This window comes from Solanum verrucosum, unplaced genomic scaffold (genome assembly GCF_900185275.1).
Source record: "Solanum verrucosum unplaced genomic scaffold, falcon-dt-bn FXZP01000261.1, whole genome shotgun sequence".
Classification (NCBI taxonomy): Eukaryota; Viridiplantae; Streptophyta; class Magnoliopsida; order Solanales; family Solanaceae; genus Solanum; species Solanum verrucosum.
In genome coordinates, this window is record NW_026019969.1 from 10,040,123 (window position 1) to 10,060,086 (window position 19,964).

Below are 19,964 nucleotides of genomic sequence, written 5' to 3' on the forward strand. Positions count from 1 at the left end.
GAGGTGGTAACAATGATTTCTCATATGACAATGGTGAAAAGGATGGAGCCCTGACGAATTCACCTTGTGAGGAAAAAAATAAAAATAAAAGAAGACCCACAATGAATCCCCTAATATTTTTTCCAAATCAAGCTTTCGCAAAAAGAAGTTAGGGCTGCAAAAAGATTGAAGAAGAAGGAGAAAAAACTTTTTTCTAAAGTTTAATTGGTGAAACACACGTGTCAAGTGCGTGTGCCTCACCACAAGGCAGATGACTGGTTATCACGTTTTAAGGGGGTATTTAATCCATTTTAAAATAGTTTAGGGAGGGTAATAGGACCCCCGTAAAGTATAAGTGTGTAGTTGAAAATCCAAATATAGATTGGAGGGGTATTTGACCATTTTCTCTTTGATTTTTGATAAAAGAAAAACGGAGGACGAAAGTAAAGGATCAAATAATAATTCCTGTCCTTTTTTTAATGTTATATTGTGTTTTTTGAAAATCAATTTAATTAACTTTAAAAGTTATATTAGATTGCATTAATTTGAAATTTCAAAATAAAGATTTAGATGATTAAAAATTATATAAAAAATACAACAAGTTACAATTTTTTATATCAATATGATAAAAAAAATTGTTAATCAAATTTATACACTCTCTGTTCTTAATTACTTGACAATTTTTGAATTGACACATCTATTAAGAAAACAATTATTGACATAGTGAGTTTACCATTTTTACCCTTATTAATTATGAAGTGGATGAATTAAAAAATTAAGATTTTTAAGAAGTTTTACATTTTTCAAAATAATTAATTGAGAGTATAATATGTAAAATATTTTGTCCTTTCTTGATTTGTCAAAATAAACAATTAATTATGAACAACTAAATAAAAAAGTGGACAAATAATCAGGAACAGTGAAAGTATCATTTGACTCTCAAAACGAAACTATGACATCTTCGACGCAGTATCTTTTTAAAAAAATGTTTTTTTTTTACTAAATAATTAGTGAAAGAAACTAAAATTATATGAAAATAGTACTTCTCTGTCTCAATTTGTGTGACACTTTTCATTTTTCGAGAGTTAAATAATTTATGTTTGACCAAAAATTTACACATGGAATCTTCAATTTTTTTAAAATGAAATTTATAATTTATAAACTACGTAAAAAGTATTGTAAGTCACAATAATTAACAGTTCAAAATAATATAAAAAATTTATAATAAAAAATATACTTGTTTAAATTCCGAAATTCGAAAAGTACCGGGACGGAAGGAGTAATTAAGTTGAGGAAGTTCCGCATACATTGAATCGATCCGATTCCAGAAGTTTTTTCTTGTCGGATAGCGCCAAGAATATTGCTTTCGAAAAAGACAAACGAATCTACTGAAAAATTGTTTCCGGAGAATTAACGCATTTCTCAATTATTTCAATTTCAATTTTAATTATTAGCATATAAATTAGATCATGTAATAAGCTCAATTAATACGCTCTCTAAATTTTTTTGATGAGACAATTTGTGTTTCTACTATCGGAAAAGTGTCAAATAGTTTAAATATATTTTTCATTATATTTTCAGTTCAAATATACCCCTCTCATTATACTTTAATACAAATATATTTCTAATTTTAACGAAAGAACACCCCATTTAAATACCCAATTTGAACCAAACCCTTTTCATAATCATCTTCTCTACCAAATGCGTGGCGTGGCTTTCTAAAGGGAATTGGGTATTTAAATTGGAGGTGGGTTATTTGATTTCTAAGTTCACAAGTGTCCTTTGGTTAACATTAGCGATATATTTATATCAAAATATAATGTAAGAAATAATTGAACTGAAAATATAACGAAGGATATATTTAAACAATTTCCTCCTAAATATTTTTTTTAAATTTGTAGATGTCTGCATTTTTTAGCGGTTCCTGCCGGCTGTAAATTTCTTCATTTATTTATCAAAAAGTCAACCTGTTATGATACTTCAAGCATTTTTTTAATATAAGAATACAACCATTTTTTATATATATATATAAAACTTAATTGTGAGAAAACTTTTAATTCCTTTTTTTTTTTTACTAAAATCTTTTTTTCTTTTTGCAATTTAAAGTAAAAAATATTAGTCATGGTATAACATGTTAACTTTTCAACCCTTCCCATTTTCTTTGGCGGCGATTACTATAGTACCTCAAATTTAATAGGCTTATTTTCCTTTAAGTTTTTATTAAAAATATACTTTTTGTCTTTTTATAAAATTTTAATAGGCCTATTTTTTTACTTTCATGTATAGGATATTTTGAAAATAATTTCTCTGTCTTATAATATTATGAATAGATCTAAATTTCAATTATATAAATAATTTTCTATCTCACAAAAATAAATAAAATATTTATCAGAAGATGAAACTTTTTATAAAATTTAGACACTATTTAAGAAAAAAAATATTATTAAAATTAAAAAATTAAAAAAGTTAACTTTTTTTAATTATAGTGTCACGTAAAATTGGACGGAAATACTTGAAAACACTTGTCTGCTATAATAACTCCAACTTGACAAACTAGTTAGGAGTTTCTCTTTTCCACATTCAAGTAAGCAGTCACTCTGTTCTACACGCCTCTGGAGAAGACGAAGAAGAAGAAAAGCTGAGAGAAAAAGGGAAAAGATCCAAAGTTTGTGAAATTATAAGGAGCAATAAACAGTTATTGTGTATTTTCAGAGGAAGAAAAGGGAAGGGAGAAACGAGATCCCTACGAAGTCGGCAACTATGGCGTCAAAGGTGATGCCGTCAGCATCTACAACGCCTAATTCGGATCGTTCTTTACATCCCCAAAACCCAACTTCTTCATCTTCTTCTCTACATCACTCTCATCCTTCTAGAAACTTCGATTCTATGAACATGGATGAAATTCTCAAGAACATTTACTCTGATTCCGACCCTTTTGCTTGTTCTGTCTCTGCAACAGCCGCCGCCGTCCATACCCCTTCTTCCACCGCCGGCGGTGGTGATGATGTGGGGCCTACTAAGACTGTTGATGAGGTGTGGAGGGAAATTGTAGCAGGAGGAGGAGGAGGAGGAGGGGGAGGGAATAGGGAGCCGGAGATGACTCTGGAGGATTTTTTGACCAAAGCTGGGGCGGTTACAGAGGAGGATGTTAGAGTTCCGGTGATCGCTCCTCCGCCGCCGCCTCCAGCCACGGGGGCTCCGTCTGCCGGAGGGTTTGTGGTGGATAACATGATGGGTACTGGGAATTGTCAGTTTCCGGTGGCCATGCAGAATGGACCAGGGGGGTATGGTATGGAACCCCAACCCCACATGGGATTTGGAAATGGGGTTGTGGCTATTACTGGGAGTGGAAGAGGGAAGAGGAGGTCAACAGTGGAGGAGTTGCCGGCTGATAGGGCTACACAGCAGAAACAGCGACGAATGATCAAGAACAGAGAGTCTGCTGCCAGGTCTAGAGAGCGAAAACAGGTGTCTTTTTTGCTTTCATTTTATTTGATTTTCTAATCATGTGGATGATCATAGGTTTTGTTTGTTTTTGGGGCGAAAATTGAGACATGCATGTGTGTTATTAATGAAATTTCAGGCTTATACAGTGGAATTGGAGTCTCTGGTTACACAATTGGAGGAGGAAAATGCAAGGCTGGTGAGGGAAGAGGTTAGTTTAAGTTCTTTTCCAAAGTGTGGTTGATCTTGTTTAAAATTCAAGCTGATGGAAAGTTTTGTTCTTTTTCATTTGAACTCGTTTTTCGAAGTGAAGTTGGCTGCTATTATAATTTTGATTTCCAAAAATTGAACGAGTCTTCTACACAAAAGTTTTTAGCTTTATGAATTTCAGTTGCACTGTACTGTAGCCTCGCTCATCTCAGCATTTTGGCTTCTGGCTTTGGTTGAATTCATGTCTTTAGGGTACTTGTGATTTGTGAAATTTCCATTTTCTTGGTAATAAAAGCATTCAAGCTGATCTAAAGTTTTTCGAAGTGAAATTGGCTGGTATTATAATTTTGATTTCCAAAAGTTGAATCAGTCTTCTACACAAAAGTTTTTAGCCTGTTCTGTAGCCTCACTCATCTCAGCATTCCCACCCAATACATCATTTTGGCTTCTGTCTTTGGTTGAATTCCTATCTTTATGGTACTTGTGAAATTTCCATCTTCTTGGTAATAAAAGCACGTTTTCTTTCTGTTCATTTTATTTTTAAGAACTGTAATGCTACTTATTAGTAGTTCTGATTTCTTGTACTTGGAGCTTGTAAAATTAAGTTTCATGTAGGATAGTATGTTCCAAGAAATTTCTAAAACAACCAATTCTTTTGGCCTTTTGCAGGAGGAAAAGAATAAAGAGAGACTTAAGCAGGTATGAATTTCGCTCCTTGGTGCTATAATACTACGCCACTTCAGTAATAAAATTTAGGATGCATTAGAAATGAAATTCTTGGTGTATATATTCTTACGTATTGCTCGATTAATTCTATATTCTTGTGCTTGTTCTATTGTCTAATAAACACAGACATGCTTCTACTCTTACTGTTTCGTGTTGCTTGCAGTAACCTTGGTACTATGTTCTGTTTCTCTGTATGAGCTGAGTTTTGTTATTTTCCACCTCTTATATAAAATTGAATTTGTTCATTTCTTGTGACATTATTGCTTGTTGCTATTCATTCTCTTGTGGACACGGAAAGGAATTCAACCAATTAACTGAGCAAATTGAACTCCAACCTCACTATTTTTTGTGTGAGGATTCAGGAATGGGTCAAGCAGTTTATAAACAACTAGTTCTTCATGTGGTAGTCCTTTATGCAACATTGCCAAATGATTTACCTGCTTACTTATAGATCTGCAATTCTCCAACTCTAGACAATCGGTAGCAAATATATGCACACACGTGTCGAATTGACAACTGTTTGATTTCTTCTTCATAAATCTATATCTTGATGGATAACTCCAAGAGTATTGAATTGTCGGTCAGATATATGTACTTCAAACTCCTGTGAATAATAGTGTTTGGAACTTCTCTCAAAACAAGCTTTAGAACTCCTTTAAATTTTGATTCTTCTTAAATTCTTTATCTTTCTTTCCTTTTTGAATTAGGAAACATTTTTTGTGCAGTTGTACTCATACCTATGCATGTAAATAGACTGTTCTTGATACAACCTTATGCATTCGTATATAAGTTGTATGTGTCAAACACAGTGAGTTAGAGTTCGGAGATGATTCCATGAAGTTCTCTGTTGCAATGTCTCTTGTATTCTTGCTTACACTTTTGCTTGTATGGAGATTGGTTCTTCCTCTTTAAAACATCAATCTTATACTGAGTTAATGTCAGTGTAAGGGTCAGGGAGGTTGAGATTTTTTACTACAACTCTGCCTTCTGATAGTCTATGTGCTACTTGCCCATGAGATTAAAGATATCAAACTCAGTGGTGTAGTAATTTTGCGATCAGAAGGTTAGTTTCTTTCTATTGGCACTTAACCTAAGACAGTCTTTCTTGTCTCTTTTTTTTTTAAGAAGACCTTGAATCTTCCTAAACTAAGATCAATGATCTTTGCTATTTTCTTTTTTCTTCTCCTTTTCTAAAACAGTCATTTTATTTTCTTAAACTAAGATCAAGGCTCTCTTTTCTTCCCATCCTCTTTCGTGAAGCAAACTCTGCATTTTTTGAATGGAGGGATGGAATAGGGTATGTTGGACCAATCAAAAAGAAGCTGTTCTACATTTTCAATCTATCGGGTGTTTGGGTGATCCTACATTGAACCTGAATCTGTTTTTGACGTAATTCCTCCTGCATGAACCTGAATCTGATTCTGATAGTCATCCTAGTTTTTATCATTGGCTTTGCATTGTTCTGCTCTTGTTATTTCAATAAAACTTGTTACAGGGGGACATCTTAAGCTGCTCTTTTTCCCCTAAATTAGAGAACTTTGAAGTAGTTATCCTTTTAATCTAATTATATGTATATAGTGTGAGAAAAGGGAGATATAACGAAACAAAAATGGATCTTGGGAGAAGACTGAAAGAGCTAAAGGAGTCCAATGGAAGATTAAAAATTTCATGATATTGATCATTTATTTTATTTTTGTGTAGTAACCCCCTGGGTCTTATGGGGAAAAGGAAGTGGCGGGGTTCCAAAAGATCCAAATTACCCCCTATTGTCCACTATTTTGTGTGGTCATACATATCAAATTCTAAAGACTGGTATTACTTTTTTAGCCTAGTTTTAAAATGAGATTTGTATGTGAGCTTTATGTTTGCAGTCTGAATAAGATGTGTTGGGAAGTTGCTTTCAGTTGTTGGAATGTGTCTGTTCACAGTTCAATATTCATTTTCATATTATTTCCGTGCAGATTATGGAGAACCTGATACCAGTTGTAGAGAAGCGAAGACCACCTAGAGTTCTGCGAAGAGTTCGATCTATGAGCTGGTAGGTTGTCTTCAAATCTCCTTAACCATAAGAAGTAAGAATCGACATGGTGCTTCTGTTGGAGCTGCTGAGAACTCAGAGAAGGAAAAGGTTGTTCTGGTTACCAAAGGGATTTGGGACCGCACATAGTCTGTAGTTTAACTTATTAGATAACAGAACCGTTAAAGAGAGCACTGAAGGTGAAAAAAGCTGCAAAGTTCTATCATGAATTATGCATATGACTAGGGTATGTAGTGTAAAAGGCTTGTAAGCTTTCTGTAGTAGAAGAGAATATATTGTAGTTTTAGCTTCCGCAGGCATATCATGCTGGTTGCAGGGAAGAATGATGAACTTACTTGGTTATATGTCTATACTACTAACTAATGTTACAGTAGTGTCTCTTTTTACAATAAGAGGTGTTCTTATTTATACAAGTATTTATGTTCCAAGTCTTGAATTAATGTTTGGATTAGCCACAGTGAAATTGGTATCTAATCAAAGTAATGCATTGTTTCCCTGTGCCTTGCAATTTGATCAGGGGCAGGGCAGGGCAACTTTTTTTTTTTATAGAAAAAATGCTAAACATGGTAGAGCAAAACATGGCAGAGTAGGGCGGGTTAAAATCTTAGTAGTTCAAGGCAAGGCCTGCTCCACCCAATTGCTACCCATACAGCGGAAACTGACCCCATGTATGATGTAACTAACTAGTTCCCACGATTCACCAATTTTACTAAACTAAAAGAGTGATTCAGTCGATTCAAAGGTAAGGAAATACCCCTCATGGGACATGACATTCGGTAGTAAGTTATTCTCAACATTTTTGTTTGTGACAAATTTTAGGTAATATCTCGAAGATAAGATTTATTCTGATATCATGTTAAATGAGAAATTGTATATATTTGAAGTGGCAATATTGTCAAAGTGACACATAATTGAACATCCTGGCCAACAAAAAAGTATGGTGGGATCCATAATCAGCAAGATCCAAAACAGTTGTAAGAGGAAGCAAATAGCATCATGTCTGACAAATGTCACATCAGAAATCAGAATTCGGAAAATTCCAACCATAAGATTTAAAATCGAACGAATTGACTGTTAACATAACAAGTACTGTATTAAATATTTATTATTCTTATTATGCTCTCTTAAATATCCATCACTAATTTTGAATATAAAACAAACATGTAAGGCCAATTTCATTTCTTGTTTTGGTTTCATGTACTTCTAGTATCACAACACACAATGGAGTCTAATAACATACTCGGTATAATTCCACAAATAGAGTAATGTAGAAAGGGTAAGACATGTGCAGATTGTACCCGTAGAAAAATTATTTCCGATAGACTTTCGCCTCAAAAGAGAAGCTTACTAAATATATATATAAACCTAATTTAAAACTCATTTTAATCATACTACAATTGTCATGTGCCCTGATACAGGCTGTTCTCACATGGTCTTAGATAGCAAGTTAAGGAGGGACCAACAATAACTGCTCAAATTTAATGTGCAACCCATCTTATTGACAAATGGGATGACTGCATGCTGCAGACATGTGAGACTGACAAAAAAATAATTATTTATATCTAATAAACATAAAAAAGCTTGAACCAAAAAAATGGAAGGACAATAAAACAAAGGTATCAACTTCAACATTAAATTGAGATAAGGTATATTTCATAATTAAAGTAACAGGAAATACTCAGGAGTTGCTGTCTTAAATGTCCCAGATAAGGGTAACTCAACCTGCAGATAATGTAACATGGGACAAGAATTCCAAGTTGCAGAGGCAGTTGCTTAATTTATTCTAGCCAAAATATAGAATGGGAATTGCAGAAATGCATAAATCCAGTAAACCAAGTGACTATCTCAAAAACATTACAATCACATTGAATGATGCATGCTTAATTTAAGCTTCAGGGGAAGTATATCTATCACTTGATTGCAGCTGGTAAGAAATGGTGAAGAAAAACACTAAGACGCGAAGAATCAGGTGGTTGAATAAGATAAAATCTTGCACTTGTCCCTGCAGTTCAAAGAAGGTTGTCTATTCAGTGCACCTGTGAATGAGCTAATTACATTCCTAACATTGTGCGTCTAAAAGACATTGAAATCTCTGCAAGGCCAAAATTACTGTTAGACGATCTCTGCATATGGTAAATACGAACTTAGAACTGACAACTCTTATCAGCTCCTCAAATTTCAACATCATTGACAATACAAGGATTGTCATGTATTCATCAGTTAATATGTATGTCACCAAGGAGAAACAACAAATCAATAGCTGCATTCAAGTAAAAGTATAATCATGACAAAACACCTTCTCCACCCCCCTCCCAGAAAAAGGAAAAAAAATTAAAAAATTTAGAAACCATCACAATCCAGAACATGAAAATGGAAACTGGTTTTACATAAGGTATAGTAGTGCATACAAACAGTTACCTGCTAAAACCACAGTTGCTACATTTGTTTCCTTTTTTACTTCTTTAATACCAGTATAACCAAAATAGGAATGTATATATGTTTTTTCATTTTGTTAGAGCTTGAAGACGACATATAGTCTAAGGCTGATTCGCACTTCCCAGGAGTTCAAGACCCTCTGCCCGGCAACTCATAATTTTTCTGAATACTTCCTTTAAATTGCGTTCTAGTGGAGTAAGACCAGTCTTAAGAACTTCAGAGACAGCTGATAAATCTTCTCCACCCTTTTTTATTTCTTCCATCAGATCCTTGGTCAACGGTAATTGAGCAGAGTCTATCAAGTCAGTCAAGTGATGGACACATTTTTCTAGCTTATATATTTCTTTCAACAATCCATTTGAATTGCGGCGCTCTGGCTTCTTAGCTTCATCCATTATCCTACCATGAAGCAACCAAAGGGCATTGCTCCATGAGAACTGCCTTGGGATAGAAAAATGAATTTGGAGGCTTCGATCTTGACAAGGGACTGCAGCAACAAGAGCCCACAGTACAAACAGGAGAACAAAGTTCATTGTAAAGACAAGGTTTGCTATCCCATTTGTTGCAGCTATTTCATGTCCACGGGGAGGAACCAAGTGGCTTGCAATTGATTGGAGCTGTTTAGATGCTGACCAAGATTGAGACACACTCCAAGATAGAGACCTTGAGTGCCCAGAAGGACGACGCTGGTGATCCTTGGTTTTATTATGGCGTCCAAAAGAACGGTTCCTCTGGGAAAGAACGGTTCCAGTTTCTTTCTCTTCTAGCATCACAAGAGCCAAATCCATTAGACTTTTTCTAGTCCGACGTAGCTGACCATCGCCAATCGTCTTTTGTCGAGAATCCAATGAAGAAACCACAATTTCCAAATGCTTCTGCCAGAGTCGAATTTTCCCAGTCCCATCACGGGCAGCATTGCAAATATCAAGTGCTTTTATAGTTCTATCAAAGTAGTCAGCCAAAAGCTTATCTTGAGGCGATTTCAAGAGGAGTTCCTTATTGTTGCTCAACACGATTCTGAACTCTTCCTGACAACTGTTAAACACATCTAGTAACTTCCGAATCCATGCAATGGAAAGGAATTCATCACCAGAAGCAACCGACAGTTCCTGAAATCGAGTAGCCACTAGATTCTGAAATACTCCCTGCTCAATCTCCTGAACAGTAGAATCATGATTCAATTCCACGGAATGAACCTGTTCACTTCTTATACTCATGATTGAACGACGGAATGAGGCAAATGGCATCGAAGAACCACGACTATCTGAAGAAGGCATTTTCACCCGCTAAACAAAATCTCTCCCCTTTTTTTTGATAAGATTAAGACAGACTGCAATTGACATAACACCAAACAAGAAAAAGTAAAATCAGTTAACACTGGAGAAAAAAAACCCAACATTTTTAAAACCCAATATAGAAATCCTACAAAATTTCCAAAAGGAAACACAAACAGAAACAAGACTACACACCATAATTCAGCTAAATCCTTATATCAAAACAGACCCTTTAAGGGTTTTAACGGTTACAATTCCAAACAAAAACCAAAACCCACTTCATATTCATAGAGACAAAATCAACATAAACCTCAAAAACATGGAATTTCAAACTAAAAAAAAACCCCAAATCAAAATTCAATTTCCAAGAATTAGATCTTTATGAAACAAATAAAAAGATTGTAACTTTGAGTTAATAAAAAGCTGGAAGAATACCTGAGAAGGAAAAGCTAGTTGAGGAAGAAAGAGGAAGAAGGGAACATATATTGAACCCTAGAGAAGGACATGAAGGCCCCTTGCCTTTGCTGGTGACACAAAATATTGGGTTGCAAATCGAGACGTATTTAAGAAGCAAATGAAAATATATTACAGAAATAAATATGGTAAGTGTTAAGACAAGTTTTTTTTTTTTTAAGAGGTAAAGCACCATTTCTTGATTTACGAACCAGAATGTTTTTCAGGTTTTTGCATTAATGGTCTTCGAAATTTGAACTTATTCTATTTCTCCCCCTCAAACTTTTCTATTTGTACTTTTTCTTATGGTGGTGCTAAAGGTATTTATACTTTATTCCTTTTTATATACTACTCTTTGTTCTTATGCTATTTTATGGTTCTCCCAAATGGAATTGATAATTCGAATTGTAATATTATTGATTTATTGATGATGGGTTATTAAGTTTGTAATTTGGATAATAATTTTATTTTTTTTAATTATCGAGTCATTGATTTTAACGATTTGAAGTTTTTTTTCTAACAGGTTAACCAATAACTCTATAGTAAATTAATAAATTATATATATCATTCGGTATATAAAGTTCTTGACTTAGGATTTAATTTCATATTTTTATTTCTTGTTGTCTCAATACAACGTGTTAGTTTTTTTTTGCTTTTGAGCAAGATGGATCTGTTAACTCATGTGCTGGTGTGTATGATTCACTTGCTTTGTCACTTTGTTTTTTAATGTTTTTCAACATATTCATTTTGTATCAAATCTTAATAATTAAATTGTGATCAATAATCGATAAATCGATAAGTCAATATCTTAATAATTCAATAACAAATCTAGTATATCTACAAACCAATAATCAATAAATTAAACCAATATACTTCAAATTCGAACAAAATCAACCGATACGCAGCCATAACCACATTTATCTCGGTGACCATTGTTTGCTTCCTCCTTATATCATTTGACATCTTTTGTATTTGATTACACGTGGAAAAGTTATTAATAGCAGGTGCCAGGTGAAATTACGAAAATCTGAATTCACAAAAGATGACAAATATTTACTGAAATATTAGATGTGTTATAAGCTTGTCTAGATACTAATCATATTACCATTAGCATATGGTCAAAACAACACAGACACACATTTGTGACCAATTTTTTTTATCCTAACTAGGGCAAGGAGCTTCCAACCCTTTCGCTTCCTTGGTGACTCGAACTCGCAACTTTCAGGTCGAAAGTGGAGGGCTTACCATCCGAGCAACTCCCTCTCGTCATTTTATTTTATTTTCTTGTGTTGTTTTTCTTTTAAGTGATTTTTAAAATCTAGATGCAATTTATCAAATTGATTAAATTTAAAATAATAATATATTCCACATCTTCCTAGACATATCTAGTTCATTGGGTTTTTCTTCGTGATAGTGCTTCAGACTTTTTGAATCAAATTCTTTATTTTAGACATGCTATTTTTGCCCCAAAAAAAAATAAAGATCTAACATGCCCAGTTTGGACTTTAGTACACTAACAAAGCTAATCTTTGTTTTATGTTTGATAACTTTGACAAATTAAACCAATTCTTCAACAATAATATACATAAGTTATGTGCAGGTGTATCTCTGTGAGTAGATAAAGTTTTAAGTGTAATAATGAACAATAATTTCATTATAGTGTTGCAATAAATTTATTAAAAGTAGTTGAAAGTGATTTATTTTGGATTTTATATGTACAACTTTTAAAATACTCCCAGCTTAATTTGACTTGAAGTAAAATATTCTATTTCTTGGTAAATGACTTGAAGTAAAATATTTATAGTTGACTAGTCAAAATAATTGATTTAGACTCAGATACCCGTTTAGTTTCAAGTTTCAACCAGTTATGTTAAAATGAATTTAAATTCCAAATAGAAAAAGGCATAATACATGTGAGATACACTTGATTGCATTATGCCACGTAAAATTTGTATATCTATTTATTTAACTTTATACAAGTTTAAATATACACGCTCTAGAACAGTTTTCAAGTCACAAATGCGATAAAATGCTCTTAATATTACATGCGTATAAATATCTAGTGTAATCTCATTTTCTGGTGGAAATTCTTGTAAATGGCAGTGATGTAGTCGATGCCCTGCGCATTGCATTGATGAGAAATAGATTTCTTTTACAACTTTTCACAGGAAGCATTTTTACGCCATGGAGTAATTTTAGGGGGACAATCTCCATTTTCAATGGTGAAAAGAAGAAAGAAGTACAACAAATCCAGAATAGAAGCATTACAGTCAATAACTTTAGGCACCCTAAATGTAAAAATGTTAAAGCTCTATTCACAAGCCAATTTTGTGTCAAAGCTGCTCAAGCAGATGGCAAATGCCTGAAATGCAGATAGAGGATACCGGTAGTCCATGGTAAACATATCTTTGCCTACTTTCCCGAATTGCAAGATGATTTTGTCATGATCTGATTGACTTGTTGGCTGAGATGTTGTTGGTGCAGAAGCAGGTTGTTGAGTGGCAGCAATCAACTGGAAGTTCTTGACAGATGCAACTGTCACTCGTCCTCGGAAATTCAGACACCAGCACTGCAGTTGTTCATGCCATCGTGGCGCCTTGTTCTTTAGGACCAGTGGTTTCCCCTTGTTATCATCTTCCTCATTAGTTGATCCTCCAGCAATATCAGAAAATCGCGCACTACTGAACTCCGTGGAATGATCAAGAGACTTTGAGAAAGAGATGCTGCGGAATGAATCCTCAAGGGGCCTTGAGAGAAGCTTTGGTTGACCAGGCACAGAGCCACCGGCTTCAAGGGCTGAGTCAGGAATTGAGTGCATGACGCAGTGCATTCTCCGCGGACCCCGTGTTCCAAGCACATTCAGCTCGTAAGTGATCTGGGATATGATATAGCTTCCAGTTGGGACTTTAGGAGAGACTTTCTTGGAAGTGAATCTACGGCTTGTGCGCCCCGGAGGAGGGACATGTGCACCGGTGTGAGGAGGCTGTGTATCATATATAATGAATTTTGTACCTAGAAAATTTGATCTGCAATGGACAGTGAAATTATATCACATAATGAAAGGAGAATCAATAATATATATGTACTAGTATTATTTAAGATACATTCCTCAACAACAGAATGGAAAAGGGACTTTGATAGCCCAGACTACATAATAAGATGATGCCACAGAGAACTTCATTTCAGCTTTTATCTAGGACAACTAGCGTCGCGTAGAACTTCTATTTTCCTGATCAATCTATCCACGCGTAATAGACTATATGTCTACTTATTTTTCATTGAAAACCATGGCTAATTACTGACGAATCTCAAGTCTCCACGGTTGCTCATGCTTTAGTATTGGTATTAGCTAACAATAGAGAAACCATTTTTGAGGAGAAGGGATGACGAATATATCAAATGCGTGTTTCTGTTCTTCATTAAAATAAGATTTCCTGATACATCTCAGTAATACCAGGTAAAAACAAGAAAGATATTGGAAAACAAAATGAATAGCTTGAGTAATTACCTTAATTTTCCAATATAGGTGTTGCTTGATCTAGAGATGTTTTCTGCATCCATTGAGATAACATACTCTGTGCAAGTCGTACGTCTAGTTCTTTTTGCAGAGAGAAGGAACTTTCCATTCTCAACCAACAATGCTACAAAGAAAGTTGAAATACTCATTAACCTCTGAACAACTGCCACTCACATAGAAATTATATGGGCAATGAAGCAAGAGTAACTAAAGCAGTAACGCATCACAACCAAATATCTCTAGACAGAGATTACAACTGGAAATATAAGTCTCTATGATATCATTAACTCAATTGAGAAAACTTTTAAATTATTTTGATTTGTTTCCACTTTACGCCTTTGGGTTTGAGTGGGAAGGGACGGGGGAGGAACAGATCAGTGGTTTCATCTGACAGGAGATTAGAAAGACAGCAAAGATAATGGTTGCCTCCTGTTCTAAATTGCAAGTACCTTCTATATGCCTTGGGTGCAAGGATAGTATCATTGAATTTTTTCAACGAACGGATGAGTTAAATATATGTAAATTATTTAAGCATCAAGCCGATATCAGCCTACAATGTAATGCTTACCAGGACTAAGACACAAGAAAAGATGGTAAGTCAAATTAGATTTATCCCGCTTGATGAAGCACTGAATAGTTCCATCACGAGGCCCAGGCTGTAAAGAGAAGGTAAAAGATTAGTCAATAGACTTCTCTAGCACGTAACTTCCACTACAACTATCCAACTCCAACGGTCAATAGAACTGCCACTTGGGTTGATCCCACAGCAACCACATATTTCTGAACTTTAAAATTTAAATAAATTAGCACAAGAAATATTCCTTCAAGCTAAAGTAGTACCTGCTTTAGGGAAACAGGAAAAGTTAGCTTTCCACAAAATTCCGGATTTCTAACAATGTCTTTGCACATACTCCTCCATGACCTACAGACTGCAGCACATGCTACGACATGCTTACGACCGGGCCATGTGCTCTCACTCTCCTCTAACCTTCTAACTACATCAAAAAGTAGCTCTGGAGGAAGATTGGCCCAACAACTGTCTTGGATAACAGGAGGCTGGTCACTTAAGTCATAAAATGAACCATGTGATTTGTCCCTATGATGACCAGACAGCCTTAAATCAAAGCTTCGCCTTGATAAGCTACCAATACTATCTCTTACATCACGAACTATACTGCGGAACGACATCTGAACTTGAAACTGTTAGGTCAAAGGCCAAACACCATAAATAAATGTTACTGGCCTATTTACTCTTTCATATCATACAATCTTCCAGTATCCTAAAGAAAGCTTGACAAATAGTTACAGCTGCAAAAGAACAAGAAAACAAGTCGTATTTCAGTAACAAGAATAGATTTCTGAGAAAAACGAAGACGAAAAAGAAAGAAAGGCATTTAAAGAGAAAAGAAGGGAAAGGGAAAAGAGAAGAATATAAAGAGACATCTTCACATGGGCACCTAAGTAAAGTAAATCACATGACTGTTAACAGATGCAACTTCTTTAGATTCTTAAGGTGCTGCTTCATGCCAGTTGTCCTAGCTTAGTTGCAAGAAAATGAGTATAAAAGATATAATTGCTTTCAAATCTCATCAATCTTTCAGTCAAATCATCATTAATAATGAAATAAGCTACTCACATAAAAGATGTAAACTCGCTGAAGTTGACACCAACAGGTATACCAAGCACTCAAGCAGTTCAAAACCAGATTCCAGTTCAAGAAAGGAAGATTCAACTCTTTGTCAGTTTATCACTCAATGTCTAAATTCAAGTCAGGAAGTTACAAATTCATTTTCTCTCTCAAAGCTTAATACTAAACATATCATGCAAATTCCATAAGCAGCTACGGAAACAATCAGAGTCTATAAAAAAATGTTCATTGCCTTTCAAGTACCAATTTCATTCTTGCAGAAGCTTTACTGCACCGGGCTGCCCTTTATCTACTTTTTTTTTTGCCCTTTATCTACTTATGACCAAAAAGAAAAGGTTTTTTCCCTGTTAACTTTTTCTAATTACAAACCAACATAGATACTTCATTTCACATGAAAACCTACAACTTAAACTATACATACAGGTTGAGGTACAGATGAAGAGTCCAGAAGATAACAAACCTGCATAGTGCTCTAGGATAATCAAAGCTCCATAACTTCTTTTAGAATCCTGAAAAACCCAAGACAACAAGATAAATTTCTCAGCAAAACAAAAATTAAAACTCCAAATTCCCAAAAGATCAATAAAATCAAAAAACAAACCACCCCTCAACACCCAACAGAAAAAAAGGAAGGTAAAAAACTTCAATCTGAAGATGACAACCTTAAAAGATGAGATTTTTACCAAAAGGGGTAACTTATCTTCACACCAGAAAACATGGGGAAAAAATAAAAGCCAAAAACTAGATAACCCAAGAATATCTCCACATTTGCAGAGCAGTAAACGTACATAGTATGATTAAATAAAGAAAGAAAACCAAGAAACAAATCTACAGACACCAAGAAACATAAGATCTGAAAATAAACCAGCAGAGCTCAAAGATCAGAGATCTGTACCTTAAAACAAGAACAAGAACAACAACAGCATCATCAAGAAACCAAGAATTTCATAGATAAGATAAGTAGATCAAGAAAGGTAAAGTGGGTCAGAGCCAAGAAACATTATTTTTCAGAAATATCATCATCTGTATGAATCAGTATTTACTACAAGTCTCTATCTTTCTCATCCGGACTCAAACCCCCAACATTAAATGCAGTTCAACAAACCAGAGAGAGAAAAAAAGAACTGGTGAAGAAGGAGAGGTAAGAGAAGAAAAGGGGATAAACAAAATAGAAAAAGAGGACGTTGCATATACTTTATTAGCACTAAGAAAAATAGTTTAATGGTGGTCACACACACACACACAAAAATAGTAAATTGGGCACTACGTGAGCAGTTAACTGAGGCTGCCTCTACGAAGCTACCAACATATGAGACATGGGAACATGGAGTTTTTGACTTATTCTTTTGCTCTTATGTTAACAAGGAAAAAAAAACTAAACTTTTATACTCCAACAAACTCGTGTTCAAACTCTTCTATAATGACGTTGTTATTTTATTTTTGATTTTTTAAAATGAGTTTCTTTTGTTTGAAAAAAGGAATGAGTACATTCTATTATAAGTTTGTTTTAAAAAAAATGATTCATTTTATTTTTTTGATAATAATTTGATAACAGATTTTTATACATGTTTAGAATCATAAGATTAAAAGACATTTTGATATATTTGATATAAATTTAATTTAGGACCACCTAATTAAAAATCATATAACATAAAATGAAAATCAATTTTAAACAGAATTTAGTTGTTATGATAAAATATTACTAAGGAACGATTTTTACGTTCAAAAAATTCCTTTTTTTTCTTTTGTAGATGTTTGTTTACCTTTTCTTTTTATTTGTATAAAAAATGCTTCTTTTTTTATACTGAAATAATTTCTTTTTGTAGAAATTGCATTAGTATGTAAGGAATTAATATTTTACATTTATAGTAGCATGACTAAATTTACTGAATGTGTTAGCCATATATTATACGTTACGCATATAGCATTAAATAAATAACCAAATTACTCGTTGCTCGGATTGGATAAATTTAAGAATAAAAAAAATTAAAATAGCATTAGTAATACTTTTGAAAATAGAATACCTGCTCCTTAAATAGTAAAAAGAAAATACATGTTCCTTGCCTTAGTAGATCAAAATGTAGTCCAAATACTTCCGTAATATATAGGATATGTGTAATGACCCTCCTGGTCATTTCTGTGTCTTGCTTTCTGTGTGTCGTTTAGAGCGTTCCTGTAGCGATCCCAAGTCATTTATGACTTGTTGGGACTGACAGTTCGGTCACCTGGTCGTTCGTTTGGTCTTGCTCCGAGTTTTTGCGTTTAGGAGTTTATGAACCTTGAACGATCATTTTCGATCAAAAGATCAAGAAGATAACATTGAAATTCATTTTTGACAATTCCATCAGCTCCGAAAGGGTCATTTTAGGCTAATAGCATGGTCAACATGACTCCCGAGATTTTCAGTGTGAGTCGGTGCGATTAGGCGTTTTAACTTTAAGTTTAAGTCTAAGTTTGACTTTGGTCAACATTCTGAGTAAACGTGCTCGGATGAGAATTTCGTCAATGCGGTTAGCTCCGGAATGTCAAGTTTGGTCTAGATGGACCCTTCTTTTGTGTCTCGAGGTTTTCAATATTTTTCTGAGCTCTTTTGTGGTTTTTGACTTAAAATGACATTTGGATGTGGGACTCACTTTTTGTCAAGATGACTTCGTATGGAAATTTTGATTGTACCATTGAGTTTGGAATATCAAATTTGGTATGGGTGCATATTTCGTTTGTGTGCACAGGGTTCCGAACGAGATCGGAGCACCCCGTCGGAGTTTTTTTTAGTTTTGGAAATTATTGCAGAAAATCTGCTATAAATGCAGAAAATCAGAAACATTTTTTCCAAACTACAAACCCTCATAACTCTCTCATCTTTCATCTGAATTAGGCGATTCAAAGTTTGGGAGATTCGTATTTTTAGTGACTTCGCTGTAGAGTGTTCGGAATTGTCAGGTGCTCGTAGTTCGAGGTAAATTTTGTGATAACCTGACTGCAGTACCCTTTTTCGAGCTTTTGTTTTTAACATTCTTGTTTTGGTCATATCTCACTCATTTTAGCTCGGTTTTGGGTGATTCGAAGTCCCTCATGTTGAGAATTGTCGTGGCTTTGTCGTAGAGTGCTCAAGGAGTGCTGGGCACCATTAGATTCTTGTAAATTTCATGTTTAGACTGCTGCTGTTTTCTTTTTTAGTTGATTAAAGTGTGATTTTCTTGTTTGTTGGTTTTTGCTGTGTTTTGAGCCCCGAATTGTGTTTCATTTTGGAACAAGTTTGGGGTGTTGTTTAGGGTGTCTTGACGGAGTCGACACGATTCCCGTTTTGACTTCAAAATTGACATGTCTCCATTTGTTGTGATTTTGGTGTCTAAACGACCGTAATAACGTTGGACTCTATTTTTTATAGCGGGGCAGCGTTTCGACGCCTATCAGATAGGGAAAGCTCCGGAGAAGTGATTTTGGAGCGCGTGTGATCAGCCTACAGGTAGGCTACGGTTTCTTTCTCTTAGATTAAGCTTGAGAGTGTGAATGCATGTTGATTAGTTGGGATTTGGGTTGCTAGTGATTGTATTATGCATAGGTGTTTAGAAATCATGTTTCGTCCTCTTTCGAAAATTATTGGGTAACTGTGAGCATGTTTTGTGTTATTAATAGGCCCTCTTTGCTATGTGGAGTGTTTGTATGCTTGATAATTGTTTATCTAAAGCATGTTGGGCCTTAGTTTAGGTTTGACTAGGGTTTGCCTTAGAAATACATTATTCGGATTCGATAGGTCTTAGTTTTGCCCCGACGTCGCTCGGCGGGCTTAGATTCCTGTAGACTGGTGTAGTAGACTTGAGTGTGATAGTTTGGGCCTTAGCTAGGCGATATGCTTGCTCGGACGATAGTTATCCTTATTTCCCCGATGTTACGGCTTCACGAGTTAAGTCGGTGATACTAGTTCTGCTTCGCGATTTGAATTTGATTTTCGATTCGGTTCCAAGGACTTACATTGATTGGCTAAGTGTGGACTGTGTTCCACGGACATTTATGAGCGTGGATCGATTAAGACTTTTTCAGCAGTTACATTGACACCTGTATAGAGCTTCTGGTTTAAGGTACGGCCTCTATTTCCCAGATACTTATATAGATCATCCGGTTTAAGGTCCGATCTCTATCGCCTATATACTTATATAGAGCATCTGGTTTAAGGGCCGTCCTCTATTGCCCAGATACGTATATAGAGCATCCGGTTAGAGTTCCGGCCTCAGTTACTTG

The 19,964-nt window shown here is 34.8% G+C and overlaps 3 protein-coding genes across 4 annotated transcripts; 1 reads left to right on the forward strand and 2 right to left on the reverse strand.

Moving 5' to 3' along the window:
• The first annotated feature begins 2,563 nt into the window (after positions 1-2,563).
• On the forward strand, positions 2,564-6,756 carry LOC125816530 (ABSCISIC ACID-INSENSITIVE 5-like protein 5). 2 transcript variants are annotated; one of them, XM_049496143.1, is made up of 4 exons: positions 2,564-3,447; positions 3,563-3,634; positions 4,303-4,332; positions 6,321-6,756. In XM_049496143.1, the coding sequence occupies exons 1-4, from the start codon at positions 2,740-2,742 to the stop codon at positions 6,399-6,401; spliced, it is 891 nt and encodes a 296-aa protein (XP_049352100.1). In that variant the 5' UTR covers positions 2,564-2,739; the 3' UTR covers positions 6,402-6,756. The 2 variants fall into 2 exon arrangements, with proteins under 2 accessions (XP_049352100.1, XP_049352101.1); XM_049496144.1 differs by lacking the exon at positions 4,303-4,332.
• Positions 6,757-8,758: 2,002 nt separating this feature from the next.
• LOC125816525 (protein ROH1-like) lies at positions 8,759-10,154 on the reverse strand. The gene has a single exon (XM_049496139.1). The coding sequence runs from the start codon at positions 10,108-10,110 to the stop codon at positions 8,935-8,937; it is 1,176 nt and encodes a 391-aa protein (XP_049352096.1). The 5' UTR covers positions 10,111-10,154; the 3' UTR covers positions 8,759-8,934.
• A 2,537-nt stretch (positions 10,155-12,691) lies between these two features.
• On the reverse strand, positions 12,692-17,088 carry LOC125816522 (tubby-like F-box protein 8). The gene is made up of 6 exons (XM_049496136.1): positions 16,621-17,088; positions 16,186-16,234; positions 14,918-15,385; positions 14,646-14,733; positions 14,069-14,201; positions 12,692-13,586 (listed from the first exon to the last, which is right to left on the reverse strand). Exons 3-6 carry the CDS (start codon positions 15,263-15,265, stop codon positions 12,872-12,874), a joined length of 1,284 nt encoding a protein of 427 aa, XP_049352093.1. The 5' UTR covers positions 15,266-15,385; positions 16,186-16,234; positions 16,621-17,088; the 3' UTR covers positions 12,692-12,871.
• Positions 17,089-19,964: the final 2,876 nt, after the last annotated feature.